The sequence below is a fragment of the Xiphophorus maculatus genome, chromosome 14 (genome assembly GCF_002775205.1).
Source record: "Xiphophorus maculatus strain JP 163 A chromosome 14, X_maculatus-5.0-male, whole genome shotgun sequence".
NCBI classification, from domain to species: domain Eukaryota; kingdom Metazoa; phylum Chordata; class Actinopteri; order Cyprinodontiformes; family Poeciliidae; genus Xiphophorus; species Xiphophorus maculatus.
The window spans coordinates 3,324,284-3,342,865 of NC_036456.1; the positions used below are offsets into that span (position 1 = coordinate 3,324,284).

Consider the following 18,582-nt stretch of genomic DNA (forward strand, 5'->3'; position numbering starts at 1 on the left):
ATGATGGCAGAAGAGATGATGCTCTCAACACAAGACTTCAAAGATCTTAGGTAACAGGGCCAGTAGAGAAACCCAGACATCCCAGTTCCAAGCAACTTTCTTCAGGTCCTTCTGGGGAATTACAAGGCAGTCCCAGGCCAGAAAATATTGATGGTGCCTCTAGTGAGTTCTGGGTTTGCTCTGTGGTGTCCTTCCATTGGAATGTGCCTGGGTAACCAGGAAGGGGGGTGACCCAGAAGGCATCCTGATGGATGATGATCTATTTAATAAGAAGGAACCATGGCTCGAGCTCCTTGCACCTGGAATTTCATTTGTTTGGTCATGATCCATATCACTGCTGTCGGTGAGGGTTGGAATGCTGTTTGGCTCAGCTTTTCGTTTACCACAACAGACAGGAGATTTGCCTGCACTACTGCAGACACTGCCCCAGTTCGTCTGTCAATTTGCTGCTCCATCCTCCTCATGAACAAGATAACTAGATACTTTAATTACTCCAAAACAGAGGCTGATACTATGCGCAGAGGGAGCAGTGCACCTTTTTTTGGTTGAGAACCATGGCCTCCAACTTAAGGACCCAGCATGGTCGGATCGAAGGCAAATTGTTGACATGTGGTCATGTGGTGTTTGGATGTTTGTCTTTAGACAGACCCTTCAGGATCCATAAGATATGCCACCCCATTCCATTGCAGTACACATCATGGATCAACTATTATAAGTTCACAGGTTCAGAGGAGGGATATATAACTGATGGACTGCAAAATCTCATTGTATTTTTCATATTAAAAATTAGAAAGAAACTCATCAGTGAGCCGTTCTCCCACTGCACTGAACCAGAACCGAGCAGGAGCAGTTTGATATTTCAGTACGTACTTCCTTACGGTCTCGAACAATTGCTCCTCAAGATCAACTCCGACTGTGACTCAGTGGTGTTCTGACTATCTGCTACCTTTTCCACATAAATGAGTGCACGCATGAAATTCAGACCAATCACACAACAGGTTTGCATGAGGGGCAAAAGGTTTGCCTGGGTGGGTTGTGACAGGAAGGGGCGGACGACATGAGGCTGACAACAAAATAACACAATTTTCATCATACAGTTGCGACAAAGCAAAGTGATTTTGTCAGTTTGGCTCAATCATGCAGAATCCTTAGAGGAACTAACTTTCTTCTCAGTCTTCAGTGCATTGCTAAGTTCCTGGTGAGAAGAACAACACCATTTGCAAAAACCAAAGATGAGACCTTATAGTTCCCTAACCAGACATCCTCCACTCCACAACTCCAATCTACAAGGACCAGTAGCCCCCAAAGCCACTCGGATACGTCACACTCCTGGGTGGACCTGACAAAGTTTTATGATGCAGCAGCAGTTCTGCAGAATAATTTATATTAATAGTTTAATAAAAATGTTATAACCCAAAGAGGAAAACTAATGGTAAGTTACTTTACCAAATATTTTGTGCAAGTTAGAGAGTCCTTCAAAGAAAATAAAATCAAATCATTGGACAGTATTTGATATGTGGATGAAAACTACATCATGTTTTGATATTGCAAGATTTAGAAGCCAAAATCTAATTACACCCCGGTGTATGTTTTATGATTGTACAGTTAGCTGTATGCAACTGTATTGACAAGCTGGTACCTTTAAGAATATCAGTTATTACCTCTTAAACTGTATTGACCCAACTGACGTCAGCGTATATATATATAATTTTTCAACAGTCATTGTTGGCTAACATGTACAGTACTACAACAGAAGTTGATGTTGCTCTGGATCAGAATCTGCTGCGAGTCACTGCTCACAAATTCCATTTGTGTGGAGTACACTGCCAGCCAGATGGAAAAAGCCAGCAGAAGCATGAGAGGATAAAAAGAACAATGAATCAATGAGTGCATGTGCGCGAACGCGAGACAGAAACAGGAAAACAAAACAGCATCCAGCTCAGTGACAGGACAGGACCAGACTATTCAGCCAATGTCCTCTGAATGATGGGAAAATACCAGAGTCTGCATAGAGTAACTGCGTCTATCTGTTGTGACTAGACTTTGTTTAGACTGCAAATGCCCGGTACAGCTCACATGACCCTTTGATAGTTTATTGGGACATGATTATTGGAGCAAACCAAAACTCTTAACTATGAAAGTGCTGTTCATGTTTGATGCAGCGACTGTCTCATAGAGTTGTAAGAAGTGATTTAACTAAAAAAAAAACCAACTGATTCTAAAATCAACTTTTTAAAATGAGGTAAATTCCTTCCTTTCATGCTACACATTATGTGACTCATTCAATTGTTTAGGGACCAGTGTGGGACTGAAGGAAAGGTTATTACTTATTCGTTCTAATTTGTTGTCTCTTCCTGCCTTCCTTGTTAATTTAGCTGCTCTTATGGATCTTGACCTGTTTGCGTACTTCTTCATATCGTTCACGTAATGACACAGGGCTTCAAGGAAAAACATATTTGTAAGCATGGAAAACTATTCAGGAGTCAATACGTGGATTGGACTAGGTAATATGAGGGTTCTGTTGCAGAAGCCGAGGATGATCCCGGACTACAGAGGGAATTCTTGGTGGGAAAAATTAAGAAACCAAAAAAACCAAAAGCAACCCTTCGCAGGTGGGCAGAGGCGACCTCTGATGGATTCAGAAAGTAAAGTCTGTGTTTCATTTGGAAATTAAGGTCCCAGAATCTCAAGGAAAAGTGGAGACGCACAGAATCCACTTTGAAGTTTGCAGTTTCCACACTCAGTGATTATTGTGGGTGTTGGCCTGCTGTGTTTTCTGAAGTCCACAGTCAACGCAACATCTACCAAGAAATTTCTGAAGCACTTCATTCTGCCTTCTACCGAACGTTTTTAGGAGATGCTGATTTCATTTTCTTGCAGAACTTCACATCTACAGTTGAAACCAGATATTTGCATTCAGTGAATTAAAAAGACAAATTTGTTTTTGTCATTGTCTGAAGTTCAATCACACCAAACGTTTCTTGTTTTAGCTTAGTAAGAATTACCTAAATTATTTATATTTGCTAAATACCAGAAAACGTGGTGAGAACATTTTTCAGAAATTTTTTTTCTAACTTTCCTCAAATTCAAAAGTTTACATACATTTGATCAGTATCAGGTAAAACTGTTTTAAACTGGAGTTCTTGGGTCAAATGTTTTGGGTCTGACACTTTGACATGATGGGGACGTCAAAACAACTCATCCTTGGGAACAATTTACTGATGCTTGAAGAATCATTTGTTACACAATTTAATGTTAAGCAGCTTCAAACACACTATTAAGCTGAGTTTGGAGCTGTTGTCCTGTGAGCCTTCTGTTAACTCAGAAACCTCTCCTCTGAAACTGTCATGGCTTTGGGTCTGCCAGACCTTTTCCTGTCAGTTTGTCCCAGATTTTATGTACCTTTTTATGGCAAAGGAAATTGTACTCAATGACACCTTGACTTTCTTTGCAATATCTCTGTGACGCCTACATTTTTAGGTGTCATGATGGTCTGCCTCTCGTCTTTTTTAATTGTCTTTTTCCCAGTATTGTACAGTATTGTACTGCAGTACTAAACAGTTTAACAGATTCTCACAAGGGTATGGCAGAACAATGTGCTCCAGTGCTACTTTTAGGCAAACCCAGGGGCTTGTAAGAAATCCAGAGAATCTGGAAGGCCTTTAGGAATTAGTAGCACCAGCTTTTAGGGTTTGATCAATCTCAATTGCTGCAGATCAGCTTTAAATTGTTAACCTGTGTTCACAGAGAAAGGTCTTTTTTGCATAATCCTGAAATGAACATTAATTTTCAGTCTGGGGTAATCTTACTGTTTGTTTTTTTTTGTTGCTTTTTTTTAAGTTGGCAGTTCACCACTTAGCTTTGTACCATTTCAAGCCATTTGTTGAACTTGCAATTTTTGAACTGCATTAAAATCTGGAAAAAAAATTGTATTCTAAAACTTTTGACTAGTAGTCTTAGACCCCATTTCATTATCTTGGTTAGTATCTGGTTCTTTTATATATATATATATATATATATATATATATATATATATATATATATATATATATATATATATATATATATATATATATATATATATATATTTGCTGTATTTTTTAAAAAGTCCAACTGAGAACTGTGCTTACAAATGAGCTTTTGTTGAAAACCTTTGTACAAAACAACCATTGGATTGTTTTATCTTGTAACAGTATCCTATATGCTGCCCTTAATTAAATAAACTTCATTTACTATTACACTCATTTGACTCATTTATTTATTTTAGACAGGAAAAGATGAAAAGAAATCGGGCTTGGCTTAGCTTGAAGGTTTGCAAACTTTTAATTGACTTTTAAGAGGTTTGCTGGCCTCAACACTACACTCACAGTTTCGAACCGTTGCTCCTCAAAACTATCCATGCTGATCTCGTAAAGTTTGTCCAGGAGAGTGTGACAAGAACAGGCAGACGACATGAACCCGAGGACAAAATGATGCCATTTCTGTCAAGCAATTGCAGAAATAAAAACTGATTTCTTCACATCGGCCTTCGAGAAGGATCCAGCTCCACATTGAACTGTCACTAGAAGTTCGCCTAATGATTTATTTATTTTTTTAAAATCTGTGCATCACTTTCACATTTACACTTTTATGATCTACAGATATTTGCAATAAAGAGCTGGTCCATGAGTAATATTGCTCACTATTTCTAGAAAATTTAACATGTAAAGCTCAGAAAAATGAGTTCATGACTCATAGGCAGTGATGGCATAGTTACTTTGAAAAAGTAACTTTAATCGGATTTCTGATTACTCCTTGAAAAAGTAACTTAGATTACTAATTACTTGATTTGGAAAGTAACTAAGTTACATCAAAAGTAACTTTAGTTACTTTCAGCAGCTGCTAACAACAACGCTCCGCCACCTGTGAAAATTACATTGATCTTTGCTAATACTTAATTGCAAGTAATTTTATAAAGGTAATATCAACAATGTGTCTCCACTTATAAGGTTGAACTGAAGGAGATATTGTTTAATGGTTACAACAGTACAAAAAAAATGTTAGTAATTTGTGCATGTTTTTGTGTGTTGAACTATTGTCTGGAAAACTCTAAGGAGTTTAGTTGCACAACTTTACGGACTCGTTCACTGGTGGCTGTTTTCACGTTTATTGCGCTGCTCATATTAGTCTAGATGTTTCCAATGTTCTGGATAACTCGACGTAATTCACAGGTAATATATTAACTTGACATTAACAAAGACACAGCGGGACGGATCATCTGGGAAATGATGGACAGGGAGAGCCTGAGTAAAACTACCTTAATGACGGACAAATTCTGGGATTTATGATGAGTCTCTGCTTATTTCCAAGCCCAAATGAGCAACTTCACTTTCAAAAACGAGCTCAAAAAGCGCAACCCGCCACTCATTAAATTTGCTAGAGACTTTAGAAAAAAACAAGCCCAAAGCCGCTTATAATAATCGGACTTGGCGACAGAAATTCAAAACAGTTCCTGTTTTTCTACCAACAAAATGCGCATCTCCCTCTTCCCTCCATTGTTTACGTTTCTGTCGCTGCTGATGCTGTCGCATAGAAACGGCAATCACTCGACAAGACGCGTAGAGGAAATAAAATAAAGTTACAAAAGAAAATAGTAACGCACAGTAACGCAAAGTGGTTTTGATAAGTAACTGTAGTCTGACTACTGGATTTGAAGTAGCAACTCGTTAGATTGTTATTGAAAGCAGTGGTCCGACGTCAGTAACACGTTACTGACATCACTGCTCATAGGTAAGAGCTGCAGGATGTCTTTGCTGATCTTCCTCTGTGATATTTAAAAATGCATTTCCCTCACTTTTTATCTCATCAGTTGCTGCAGGATGAAGATTGATACCAACCTGACCATTCCTCAGCTTCCTGAGGCCCTCTCCCAAGCTGGTCTTCAGTTTGCTATTGCCACTGAGGAGGACTTTGATGAAATTATGGCAATGAGCAAGGACATCTATGGTGGTCTGGACTACCTTCCCACCAGATACACCAGCTGGCTCCAGGAATCCAACCGCACAGTTATTCTGGCACGCAAAGAGGGGAAAGTGGTGAGTTTGCTACTATCTCACATCTTCATACAAATATATCTATTCATCAGCCGCATTATTAAGAACACCTTGCTAATACTGAGTTTGATCATGTTTTACTTTCAGAATTGCCTTAATTCTTTGGTTTCAACTAGGGGTAGAAAAAAACCCTCTTTATGCATATTTTTTTGTAGCACATCCATGATGTAAAACTTGTGCTGGAACTTGAGTTCCAAAATATCTCAAAGGTGCTTTGTTGGTTATCTGGGGGATGTGGTGCACAATAAACCTGAAACAACCCATAGGAACTGTTCATCTGCCTGTTTCACCTTTTAACTTATTTCATGTTGACTTTTTATGAAGCCACACATTGCGAGATTGAAGGGATAGTTCTGGAGTAATAAAGTTTTGTTAACTTCTGGATAAATCTTTCTTAGATATTTTTTTATGTTATTTATTTCCTTTCAACTCTTCTTCCAGTTTCTCTTTACAGTGTGTTTTGCTGTAGCCTGTGAACAGCTTGACCTCAGTCATATGAAATAAGTCTAGATTTTGCTATAATTGTTTTTTTTCTTAGGATTTGGTTTGTTGGGCCAACCTAGAGTGGCAAGAAAAATATCCTCACCTCGACACAACCATCAGCCTGCACTGCTGATGCATTGAGGATGGCTCAATGTGTTCTAGTTGATTGTGCCAAAAGTTTACCATCAAAATATAACATAAAAAATTGTTATTGTAACATATACAGTATGTTATGTGATATTTATAGATGCTATAGGCCCAAATGCAGAGAGACATAGGCAGCAAGTGAATATGAAGACTTAATAAAGAAAAGATGGGGAAAGAAAATGCAGGAAGCAAGGGCAGAACAAAAAGTAATCCATAACAAAAATGCCAACACGGAGATAGGGGAAGCCAGGGAAGTAATGGAGCATGACAGGAGGAACCAGCAAGGAATGTGAGCAGGAGAGGGATTTAAATACTGGGAGGGTGAATGCTGGAACAAAAGACCTGGGCAGACTGAGGAGAGAGAGAAAATGGCACAGGGGGCGAGCAAGAGCACACAAGAGACTAGGAAATTAACCTAAAGAATACCTGGAGCTAAGAAACATATTAAAACTAGAGTGACTGAGGAATTACTAGACAGACACACAGCTGACCTTATTAAAGAACAGGAACTAAGGAACACAGAAATGAACTAAACCCAAAACCAACTGAAACAACCCAACATCCTGACAGTTTATGTGTTCATTTTCAATTTTGGTGAGGCTGTGTCCATAGCGTCCTTTTGTCCGGGTGTGCTCCTTTGTTGTGTCTCTTTTCCATGCCATTCTTAGAGATGGTTGTGTGTGAAAGTCCCAGCAGCTCAACACTTTTAAAATATTCACTTAAACCCCATCACTGAACTTCTTTGAGTGGTCTTCACTACGTCTAGATGCACTGTAGCTAAAATAATTGGAGAAGGTGCAATACTATTTACATTTACACACCTTTATATTTGCTCAATTATTCTTATTGCTTCATTTATGTATGTTTGTGTGTCACTATACACAAAGGATTAGAGTTTTAATGAAGACTGTGCCATTTTGGTCACTTTTTCTTTTCTTGTTCTTATTCTTTGGTAGATTGCTCTGGAATCAGTGTGTGTGATTGATGACGGGGAGACGATGCTTGTGGAAGGTCTCCGTGTCGCTCCTCAGGAAAGGGGGAAGGGCGTAGCGGGAGTTCTGCTGCGCTTCTGCTCCGAGTTGGTCAAATCCAAGTATCCAGATGTAAAAGTGACCCGCCTGACTCGTGACGATCAGCTTGGGCCCAAGGACTTTGAAAAGTATCGCATCATCACCAAGCAGGTACAATTGGGAAAGCAAGCCCTAGAAATACTTTTGTTCTCTTCCTCTCTCCGTAAGCCGTTTCAAGAATTAAATGAATGCATTCCCTGTACTCCACAGGGCATTCTGCTGGTGCGTTTCAGAGCTGAAGAACTCAAATTGCGACTTCGTGAAATTATTCCGAGTGCCGGCATTCGTTCTTCACAGCAGCCCGGTCCTCCTCCTGTGCTTCTCGATCAAACATCTATCCATCAGCTCTACCTTACCACTGACTTGATGCACGACGTGCTTCCTAACGCCACCATCATTCAAGACTGGCAGCCATTCAAGCTTCTACCGAGCAACGTTGCAATCCTACTGAAGAAGGAAATCGACTGGCTGGTGGATGATGTGTCCAGTCCGACTGTGGCCAGCCTCTGTACCTTCCCTTTCAAGGTGCCCATTGGAGATGATTGGTAACTTTTCTTATTTTTTCATAGAACAAGTTAAATAGGTCCTTCAAATTAATCATCACATAATTACGACTATTTTAGAGGACATTTGTCGCAACATTTCCATCGGCTCAATATGGACATAGTTAGGTAAAGAATAAAACATTGACTACATATTTAAAACTGCCTAGATCCCCGGTTCTCAGACCGCTTCCTATTTGTCTTTGTATGTCTTACACATAACTTTTTGAAACAAGTTATGGAAAATATGGAATGCTTTCACTATATTAATTTACTTTAGATGTACTTGTAATGCAACAGATTTAGACCTCACATATAATAAGGAAAGCAGGTTTAATGGAATTAAATTAACCTCCTGCACATCTACCAAAGAGACGGATTATAAACAAGCACCGTTTTGTATATTCTGTGGATATATATATATATATACATAGTACAGACCAAAAGTTTGGACACACCTTTCTAATTCAATGAGTTTCCTTTATTTTCATGACTATTGACATTGTAGATTCATCAAAACTATGAATAACACATGTGGAAATATGCACTAAACAAAAAAGTGTAAAACAACTGAAAATAGCCCTTATATTCTAGTTTCTTCAAAGTAGCAACCTTTTGCTGTGATTACTGCTTTGCACACACTCTGCATTTTCTTGATGAGCTTCAAGAGGTCGTCACCTGAAATGGTTTTCACTTCATAGGTCAACCTGTCCTGTCAGGTTAATAAGTGGGATTTATTGCCTTATAAATAGTCATGAAAATAAAGAAAACCCATTGAATTAGAAGGTGAGTCCAAACTTTTGGTCTGTACTGTATATATATATATATATATATATTTATCAATAAGTAAATGTATTCTTTTCTTCTGACACAGGTATTACCTGAACATTGACATGTTTGGTAAAGACCTGAGTTTGGCTCAGCAGCAGTTCCTGCGCCACCTTCAGCGCCACACAAACCACCTGAAGGGTCATGTGATGTGCCAGATATTCCTGGAGCCTGGTCTTTGGAGGCCCATGACTGATTTCTGTCAGAACACTTTAAATGTAGATTTGGTGAAAGAGTACACTGAGCAATGTGTGGTGGAGTCAGATCTGATCTAGCAGAAGAAGTTAAACGAGGTAAAGACGGAAGAAAGGAAGAAAGAAAGAAAGAAAAATAGAATTCAAATACACTAAAATAAAAAAATTAAAAAAACATTTTTTTTGGACAGAAAGATACTAAGATAAAAAAGTATATTTTAACAAACATACATGCTGATATATTTTATTCAATGGAAAGTGAACACTTAGGGGGTCATTAATGCTGCATAGTCAAAAGAGTTTCCTGCAGGTCAATAGCACAAATATTTTTGGCAGGGTTGTTCTGAACGGAACCTTGCATAAAGTTCAATGCATGCAAAGTTAGAGACTTCTAGTGCTAAATATGAGGAAAATTGACATTTTCATTGTGTCAGTATGTTTGAGACAAAAAAACAACTAAATAGTAAATCTAGTGTAAGACAAAAATCATAACCTTCTTAGCTTATTAGTGTACTTGATGTTAGCTCAATTTTGTACATCCCGTTTGTTTTAAAGGGTTAAGAGGAATGGAAAGATTTGTTTCGCTGGTAGCAATAATGCATTCTAGAAATAGTACAAGTGTTCTTTTATTTTTGAAGAGATAACAATCCCTTTACCTCATTTTCAAACCTTCTTCTTCTTCTGCTCTTTCTGTAAAAACTGAAACTTTATATATGTTTAAAGGCTGAGTTGGGGTTACTAAGTCTGCACAAGTTTAAAGGCACTTTAACAAAAACAATGGAGGTGTTGAATTATGAGAAGGGATAGTTCATGATCAAATAAGAATTACAGATTCCCTTCATTCCTGTAGTCGCAACAATAACTAGGGTTAGGAATATCAGTTTAAATGTGCATTAAAATTATGTTAATATGCTCTGATATAAATACCTGACAGGTTTGGGGGTCTTCTGAACTTGACAAAATGCTCTACAAGTAGAAACCATTTATAAATTTCACTTGGGGCCAGATGCTTCTTCCCCTTTTTTCAAGTTTTTGACTGTAAAATATGTATGTAACAAATCTAATGTAAAAGAGTCACTTCATTGGTACAGTGTTGTGCTAGTTAATCTTAAAAAAAAAAAAAAAAAAAAAGTACTCCGATCCAGCTTTATTTATGTTCTAAATTCAGTTTGGCCTGCTGCACTGCAGCTGGTCCTCCTCTGTCCGGCAACACAACGCGGACGGAAAGTTTAAAAGTGTTTGTTTATTCTGTTACTAGTTTTGATGAGCCTCCAGTTAATATTCTCACTTGTAAAGAAAGAATATTATATTTAACAGGCGATAAAAAGAGGGATTAAAAAAACCTAATCCAATAATCCCAACGTGTGTCCTTCCAGAGTCTGCGGCTAAACGCACGCAGACTCTGAGCAGTCGGTCGGATCACGGCAAAGGAAAACACTGCGCTTCTGTTAAATGACATCAGGCTGCGCACCCCATCACACATACACACACACACACACACACACCAACACATGAAATATACATATTCTTAAGAAGTGTATGTTTTATTGTTGTGATTTAAGATTTCTCGTTTTCACTCCAATATTGAACTGCTCCCACTGAGAACTCTGCTCTCACACTGACTCTAGTGCCTCTTGCACAAATGCATTCTGCTGTTTGTCAGAAAGCTCCACAGATGTGCACTCTCATGTTTGTCCTCTATGGATCAACATTACCGATACAGGCATTAATATTAGTTCTGGATCGATACTAGAGTGGTACTATTACTTTATTAGTGTTGTCCTGTTTATTAGTTTTTTTTTTCTTTACTTGCAGTAAGTTTAACAGTAGACTTCCTTCCATAAGTGCAAGCAGCCTCTCATGTACAGCCGCAGCTGAACACACGTCTGGGTGTTCGACAGGAATTTGATCCCAAACGCGCAACCAAACCGTTCTGAAACGTTTAGCACTGACGGAGGTAAAATCTCATGTTTTACCTCATTAAGCAATGACGCTGGTACAAAGTACCTGTTTTGGACGCTCTGCTCTTTGTGTTTTACATGTAAATAAAACATAACATAAAGCCACCGCAGCTTTGCTCTGTTTAGCAGCTCCCGAGTTAGGACGGATTTTTACATCAACTTAAAATCCAGCGTCTTCCTGATCTGGTGACAGCCAGGATTCTGGTGTCATACCGATTCTTGCACCATTTTTTTTTTTTACCCAGTGCTCTCGGCTGAGATTTAAGTAGGTCAGGCTCTTCAACTGGTTAACGTGATCATGATAAAATTTACATTGCCAGGTTTAATCGCCACTGTTTCAAAACACGAGAGACTGAATGAAAACCTTTGTATCTCTTCCCATTCTATGTATCATTAAGGATTGCAATGAAGGCTTTTTAAAATGCATTTTTCTCAGGCTTATCTGTCTGTACTTCTCTACAAACTGCAGCACTGCAGACAGACAGGAAGCCTGTTGATTACAGCTGAAGGGCAACATAGTGGTTTGATTTAAAGGCGTTGATGTCTAAATCGACTTCTTGAGCATTACGTCATGGCGCGGTGTCATTCCCTCATCAAAAACGTTGCTTTGATTCTTTCATGAATGTTTGAGAGATCCTTGAACTTCCCATGGCAACCGTTCAGGTTTTTAAGACGCCTGGGGGAACCAAAGGCCGCCTTTCACGCACAGCTCCTCTCCAGAGATGTAGTTTCTGCATTACAGTGCACTCTGCTCCTTCAAACTAGCAGCAGCAATTAGCAAACACATCTGTTCAGCTCATTATATGAACTATTTCTCAGTTCAGTCGTCTGATGAACGTTTGCGAACGCTTCACAGCGTAATGTTGACGCGCTGGAGGCAAAGTGTGGGAAAGAGCAGGAACGTCTTAAAAAGGCAGAGGCCCAGTTACAAGAGGCTAAATTACAAAGTCAAATTTCTCTCGAGTCATGTTTGATGTATACAGTAGTTTTATAATAAGTGATAGTGACAGTTACTGTGTGCCTATAGAAAACACATAATACTGCTCCTTTAGAGGTTGAACAAGTTCACAGTTAAAAAAAGAACTCTGATCAGTCCAGGCAGAGAAAGACAGCAAATTATTAGGTGTGAACATCGCCTCTCTTTTCCTGCAGCCATTTACTTACACTTCTAATAAATCTATTTTTAATCAAAACACTGGCCAACATGTGCAGTGTTTTAGGAGAAGGGAAACGTATTTGTTCTGCACAGTTGCCATTAGAAGCCACTGTGGGCGGTTTTAGGAGTCAGGTCAGCTTTGAGGTGGAAGGACAGAGTGATGAAGGTGTGTGCCTTGTCCTGCTATTTAAATGTTTTTTTTTAGCATGTCAGTTGTTTTTTTGCAATTTTAAAAGGGGACTATTCAAAGTTTTTAAAATTGTTTGATATTTCTAAAAACCCATCTTAAATAAGCTCTGTAAGTACATAGTTCATCGTAGTTACTATTTTTGAAAATTTGCTGAATACATTGGTTGTTGTTTTTTTGAAGACATATAGCTGCCATTATTCAGGTTACCAACGGAGGTAACATGGAGTGTGTTGTTTGGTTTGGACTCATGAAGCTCACACCCATTTTATCAGCTCCATGCACTGTATTCACATTGTATTTAACTTTATTTCTTTGAGTCAAAACAAGAAGTATCTGCAAATTGATTCTTAAAACATTAAAACATTATTTTACATGTTGTTTCACCAGCAATGGAAGAGAAATAAAAACAAGGAGACAGCATATATCTCTGTAGTGATTTGACAGTATTTGTTCAGACGTTCAACATGTGAAATGTAACAGGACCACCATCATGTCTCCCTTTCATCACACATTTCCCTATTAAAGTCACCTTGGTAGATTGTTCAAGTTCCTTCTGCAGGTGTGACTGGCAAATGTTCTGATAAAGCAGTTTCTGTCGCTTAGTTACCCTCGTGACTAAAACAATTCCTAATTGTGCTCTGCCTCCTTTTACATCACTGCCGAAGACGCTTAGACAAACTACCTTTTACTGATCTACGACACTCTCACATCCCATAAAAATTTATTTCGTTCTGGTTAAATAAAGCAAATTAGCAAATCTATCTGCATGTCTGTGTGAATTCTTTTCTTTTTTGATGCCGATCTTAAAACCGATCAAGTCACATGTGGTGATTCCTAAACCATTCAGCGGTCACGTTCTGCCATCCGGGCGAAGGGCACCGTTGGACCAATGAGCTTACAGATATTCATTTAAAATGGGTTTTAAACTATTTTTTTTTAAAAACAAAACATCTCAAGTTTTAGAAAGCCATCATTGTGGGGCTCTGTACATCTTCAGTGATCAGCTTAAAATCATTTCTGGGGTCAGTTTCATACATGTGATGTTTCATCGTGGTTTTAAAAGATACATGTATGTTAGTCAAAATACAGGATACTTATCTCAGGAAGCCGTAGCCGCACACTTAGCCCAACCAATAGATGTAGATATAATCACAGCTGTTCAGTGAGTGGATTCTTGTCTATTCAACTACACATTCCAGAAGACACAGGTTTGTGTCACACACTGTGACAGCTATGAATGTGGAGAAAGTTTGTCAATTGATAAACATACGGGTTAAACAGTAAGATAGTTCCCTCAACTCCATCACTCTGTTCTTCCAACCCTGAGCTGGCTTGACTCATCAAAACATCTCGTTTTCCCGACAGGTCAGACCAGAGGTACTGCACTCTGTGGGGAGGCGTAAATAGGATCATACCAACTTATACCAACAGAACAAATATCTTTACTCGGTTTACATGTCGGCGTGTACATGCATGTTTTTAAGAATGGTGTACGTGTTTACAGTTTACAGTTCTCGTTCAATTCGGTTAGTTTCCCATAATCTGGGATGAACTCCGAATAAAACCAGCATATTTCAAAGAACACAAAAATGTCACAATTATTCAATAAAGTCCAGTGAGATTGTACAGGTTTTTTTTTTCTTCAACAAGAGAGCAGAAAAAAAACCACCTGCGGCCATAAAGGACACAGCATCATGTTTAATCCTGCTAACAGACACAATCTGAGTAAAGGACCAGAAATGAACAAAATGCAGAAGGTATTTGTACATGAGACACTCAACATGTACGGAAAAATGGCTCCGTGGAGAAGCCATTCGTTTTTGCAAGCCAGATGGTTTTGGGACGTGAGATCTGACTTTTGAGTGGAAACATTAAGATGTTATAATTTAAAATATTTGTTCTCGGATTTTGGAAGAATATTTTCCCAGTAAAGGAAGGTGTCAGACACCAAGCATATACTTTATTTATTAATTTTTTTTGCATTAAATATTTAATATTCATAGTTAATGCACGTGGTAAGAGTTTTGTATGGCTTAGTAACATCTTTACACTTTTCAATCTAGTTACAAATATCAATTTGGATTCTTTTTTTACCACTTATATCACAAATTATACATATTATGATTGATTATTCAATCGGTTATTACTCAAGAGAAAGCTATATATATTTTACAAATATTTTCATTACCAGAGTTTTGTACACAATGCTCAGGGCACCAGTTTGTTTGTGGGGGAGGGTGGGTGTGGATGCTAAATACCCCACTTCCAACGGGGTCAGGATTCCTCGATTCTTCACCAAGACCACGTTCAGAATCTAAACGGGGTTTCTGGACAGCGTTGTGCCCCTCCTGTGTGCCGTCCTCTGTGACGTAGCACACCGTTATTTATGCACCGATCACTTTGAGCCAATGACAGCCTAGTTAGGACTGTTACAAAAACAGACAAGGCTGTCCCATTTTCTACACCTAGTCTCTTTCAAGCTTCATCTAGTCGTTGCCTTGGTGACAGTAACGGCAGGGATCGTTTTGACAGACAGATGCTTTGCTAACGTACCCATGACCCTTGAACATTTTTATAGTTTGTCACGTTTAAATTGAGTTAATACCTCATTTTTCAATTGGAATTGAAGGAGAAGACCAAACATGATTGGGAAGTGGCATGAAAAGGAAAGAAGGAAGTATAATATATTCAGCCCCTTTGACCAAACACTTTGTAGAACCACTTTTCACTTCAGTTACAGTTCCTCGGACTTCATAATGCCGCCAGTTCACTGATGTTCTTTGGCAAACCTGAGAACTTCAAGAAACAGACTTAAATCACATCGGACTCAGCAGAAATTTTTCATAAAAAATGTGAAAGTTGTGTATCGCTCAGTGGCGTTGGCAGGGATTGCTTTTTGGGCGGGTCTAAGGAAAAAATGAGATCCCAAAGGGAAATGAAATGTTGTTGTAACTCATATTAGTTCAAATTCTTCAAAGAGGTATTGTAGGTGGTGATTTATGTATTTAAATTTATTCATTTGATGTGACAAATTTATTATTGTAGTGTTTCAATATAATTATAATCCACATCATGTTATCATCAAGCCAAAATTTAACTATCTCTTCTGCCACCAAGTTTTGAAATCCTGTAACTTGTGACTAATTGTAGTGATCAGAAGTTGGGAAGACTTTCTAAACGTTACCTGATCCTGCAAACACTCCCGTCAGTAGAATAGTCCCTCAGCAGTGGTTCAGCATTCCAAGGCTTGTATCGGAACCAGTGGATTTTTCAGTCACTGTTTAAAAATAAACCTTGTCAAAGATTATGGATATTGGGAAAATTATTACAATTTAATCTCATTATAATCTCTAACTGTATCTACCTCAGTGATGCAACCAAGAATTGTTACATGAACGTCGCATGTCCGGCCCACAATGCATTGCGAACAGCCTTTCAAGCCCTGCTACATTAGCGTGACACCAAAACAGTGGTGTAGTTGTGTTTAAATCTTTGTCCTTGGTTTGAGAATTTCATGGCATATTGATATTTTACTCATTGATGGAGCAAAAATCTTTTCTGCCAAGCCTAAAAAAAATGGGTGGGCCAAATAAATGGAAATGTTGTATATTTGTAAGTTCCACTTTTGCTTCAACAGATTCAGAAAAACAAAAGTGGTCACTATACTTTTTTGTTGTCTGCCATTTTGGCTAACGTGGGTCAAAAAAATATATAATCCTGTCAATTGTACCTCAATTATTGATATTTAGTTGCACTTCATTGTTTAATATTTAAACAAGCTGAAGATGTAACTTTTTCTCTACAGTGACACAATTTTGAAATCACTGAACCTTTCGCCAGTTGAAGTGATCATTAGTTGGCTAAACTTTCTGAACTTTACCTGATTCTGCAAACATTCCTCTCAGTGAATGATCATGTAGCAGTGAGGTACCTGAACTAGACTCACACCAAACTTCTCACCAAACCATAACTCCTCAACGCGCCGCCGTCAGCTCTCAGATAGCGTCTAGATGTACAGAGAACGGAGCCGGGAAAGTGATTCTGACTTTCTCTCTTCTAAACCTTGCGAAAGTTCCTCGAGATCTTACCAAAGTCTTCCGAGATCCTGCGGAATATTTTAAAAATCCGAATTAGGTTGTTATATCAAATTATGCGACGCATCATAATCTGTGACTGCCGGATGCCAATTACATAATTCTCTGCACGACTTAAAGATAAAAACTTGCATTGCGTTTAGACTCATTTATTAAACGCTTATTGATTTATTAAATGTCCACTGTGGGTTTCTACATGGGCGATCAATGACAAATACAAAATAAAACATTATGGTGTTCCTGTTAATGCTATGTCATGGCTAATGCCATGAAGCTTCATGGTATCTGAATGAAACCTAAATAAAATACATTGTGCTTGTAAAATATGGGAAAAAAAATCATGTAGGGTAAATATTTGTATCAATATTTCTTGTAGTTTTTAACAAAGAAGCTATGAAGCTTCTTTGTTAGCATAAAGAAGCTCCTGTATAACAGGATCCTGAAACATTTTCACAGGACCTAGAGGAACATTTGCAGGATTTGGAGAAAGTAAATCAGGATCATTTCTTGTTTCCCATGTCCTCTTACAGGCTGCATATTGATGATAAATTGATGGAAGTTTTTTGTGCGTAAAGTTGAAGGTGTTTGTGTGTGAGCACCAAGAGGTGAGGTGTGTGTAAATTGACAAAATGAAAAGGCCATAAGATTTTTTTTTGTCACGATTTAAAAAAAAAAAAAAAACAGTCTTTGAATGTTTTTTTTTCAACAGAGATGAAAAAAAAGAGAATTATAAAATCTGAATTTATAATTGTGAAAAATAACAATTCACACACAACTACTTAGTACAGACCAAAGCCTGATTCAAGTCTATGCACAGGTAACTGATTCAATCAATAAAATAATAATAAAATTCCATCTAATTATCGTCTCTGACCTTGAAAGCATCTTGCTCCACCACGGTTCTCAATCGCCCTAATTTATGGTGCCGTTCGCTCCACTCTGCTGTGGACCCCGGGGGTCCGAGAGGCAAAATTAAAAGAAAACAATAATTCAATATTATGCACAAGTCTATGCACAACAAAGCCAATGATAAATTGGACTGGTGGCGTCATTTATTGTCGTTCTCAACTTCCAAAATGAATATGTTGCCCTCCATCACTCTCTCACTTTGTCTGCCTTGTCTGACATTGCTACTGCAATTTGAGCGAGAAAACTTTGGACATGAGGCTTTTTCAGTGTGTTTGGTGAAGGAGAGCATTCTGTGGGATTTCCTCCTGCTACCCCTCATTCAGAGAACGATATCGACTTCTGATCACTTCACACAGTGAAATGTTCTCTGATTTCAAAAGGTCAGAGACCAGCCTGCTGTCTGCTTAACCCCCAATCAAACACAAAGTTGTTTTTTTTAAAGGAGGTCAAAAAATGTGAATAAGTTCAAGGTGTATGATGACTTTGAAGGTACATTAAGAGTAATTAATACCTGTCTCTACGGTTACCCTGTTTCTAGTTTTATTCCAGTTATTAAAGATGCACAAAAACAAAGTGCAGATAAAGATGTTAACTATTTCTATAAATCAGACAAATCCTTATGGATGGAAAAAAAATATATATTTTAAAGGCAAAACTTCCTTGAATGTAAAATAAGTGTGTTTTTGTACTCTATATAGAAACTATTTATTTTTATATGTAATTCTCTAAACATTGTTCTTGCGACGCTCATTCCAGATTTTGTTAAATAAGTGGTAAAATAAAGAACGTCAGGCCAATATTTATACATCAACATTAAAAATATTTTTCAAGGTCTGTTAAAAACAATGGAAATCTGTGATTGGTGGAAACAAAACAGATTTGTATTTCATTAAATTAGAAGCATTTTTAAACGTTG

The 18,582-nt window shown here is 38.0% G+C and overlaps 1 protein-coding gene across 3 annotated transcripts in view; it reads left to right on the forward strand.

Moving 5' to 3' along the window:
* nat16 (N-acetyltransferase 16 (putative)) overlaps window positions 1-9,536 on the forward strand; it is a 29,668-nt gene extending 20,132 nt beyond the window's left edge. For all 3 annotated transcript variants that reach the window (XM_023346327.1, XM_005800045.2, XM_023346328.1), the window contains 4 exons: window positions 5,849-6,074; window positions 7,679-7,903; window positions 8,003-8,337; window positions 9,209-9,536. In XM_023346327.1, the coding sequence (XP_023202095.1) occupies window positions 5,859-6,074; window positions 7,679-7,903; window positions 8,003-8,337; window positions 9,209-9,437 (1,005 nt within the window). In that variant the 5' untranslated portion in view covers window positions 5,849-5,858 and the 3' untranslated portion in view covers window positions 9,438-9,536. The remainder of the gene's footprint in view (window positions 1-5,848; window positions 6,075-7,678; window positions 7,904-8,002; window positions 8,338-9,208) is intronic.
* The last annotated feature ends 9,046 nt before the right edge of the window (window positions 9,537-18,582 follow it).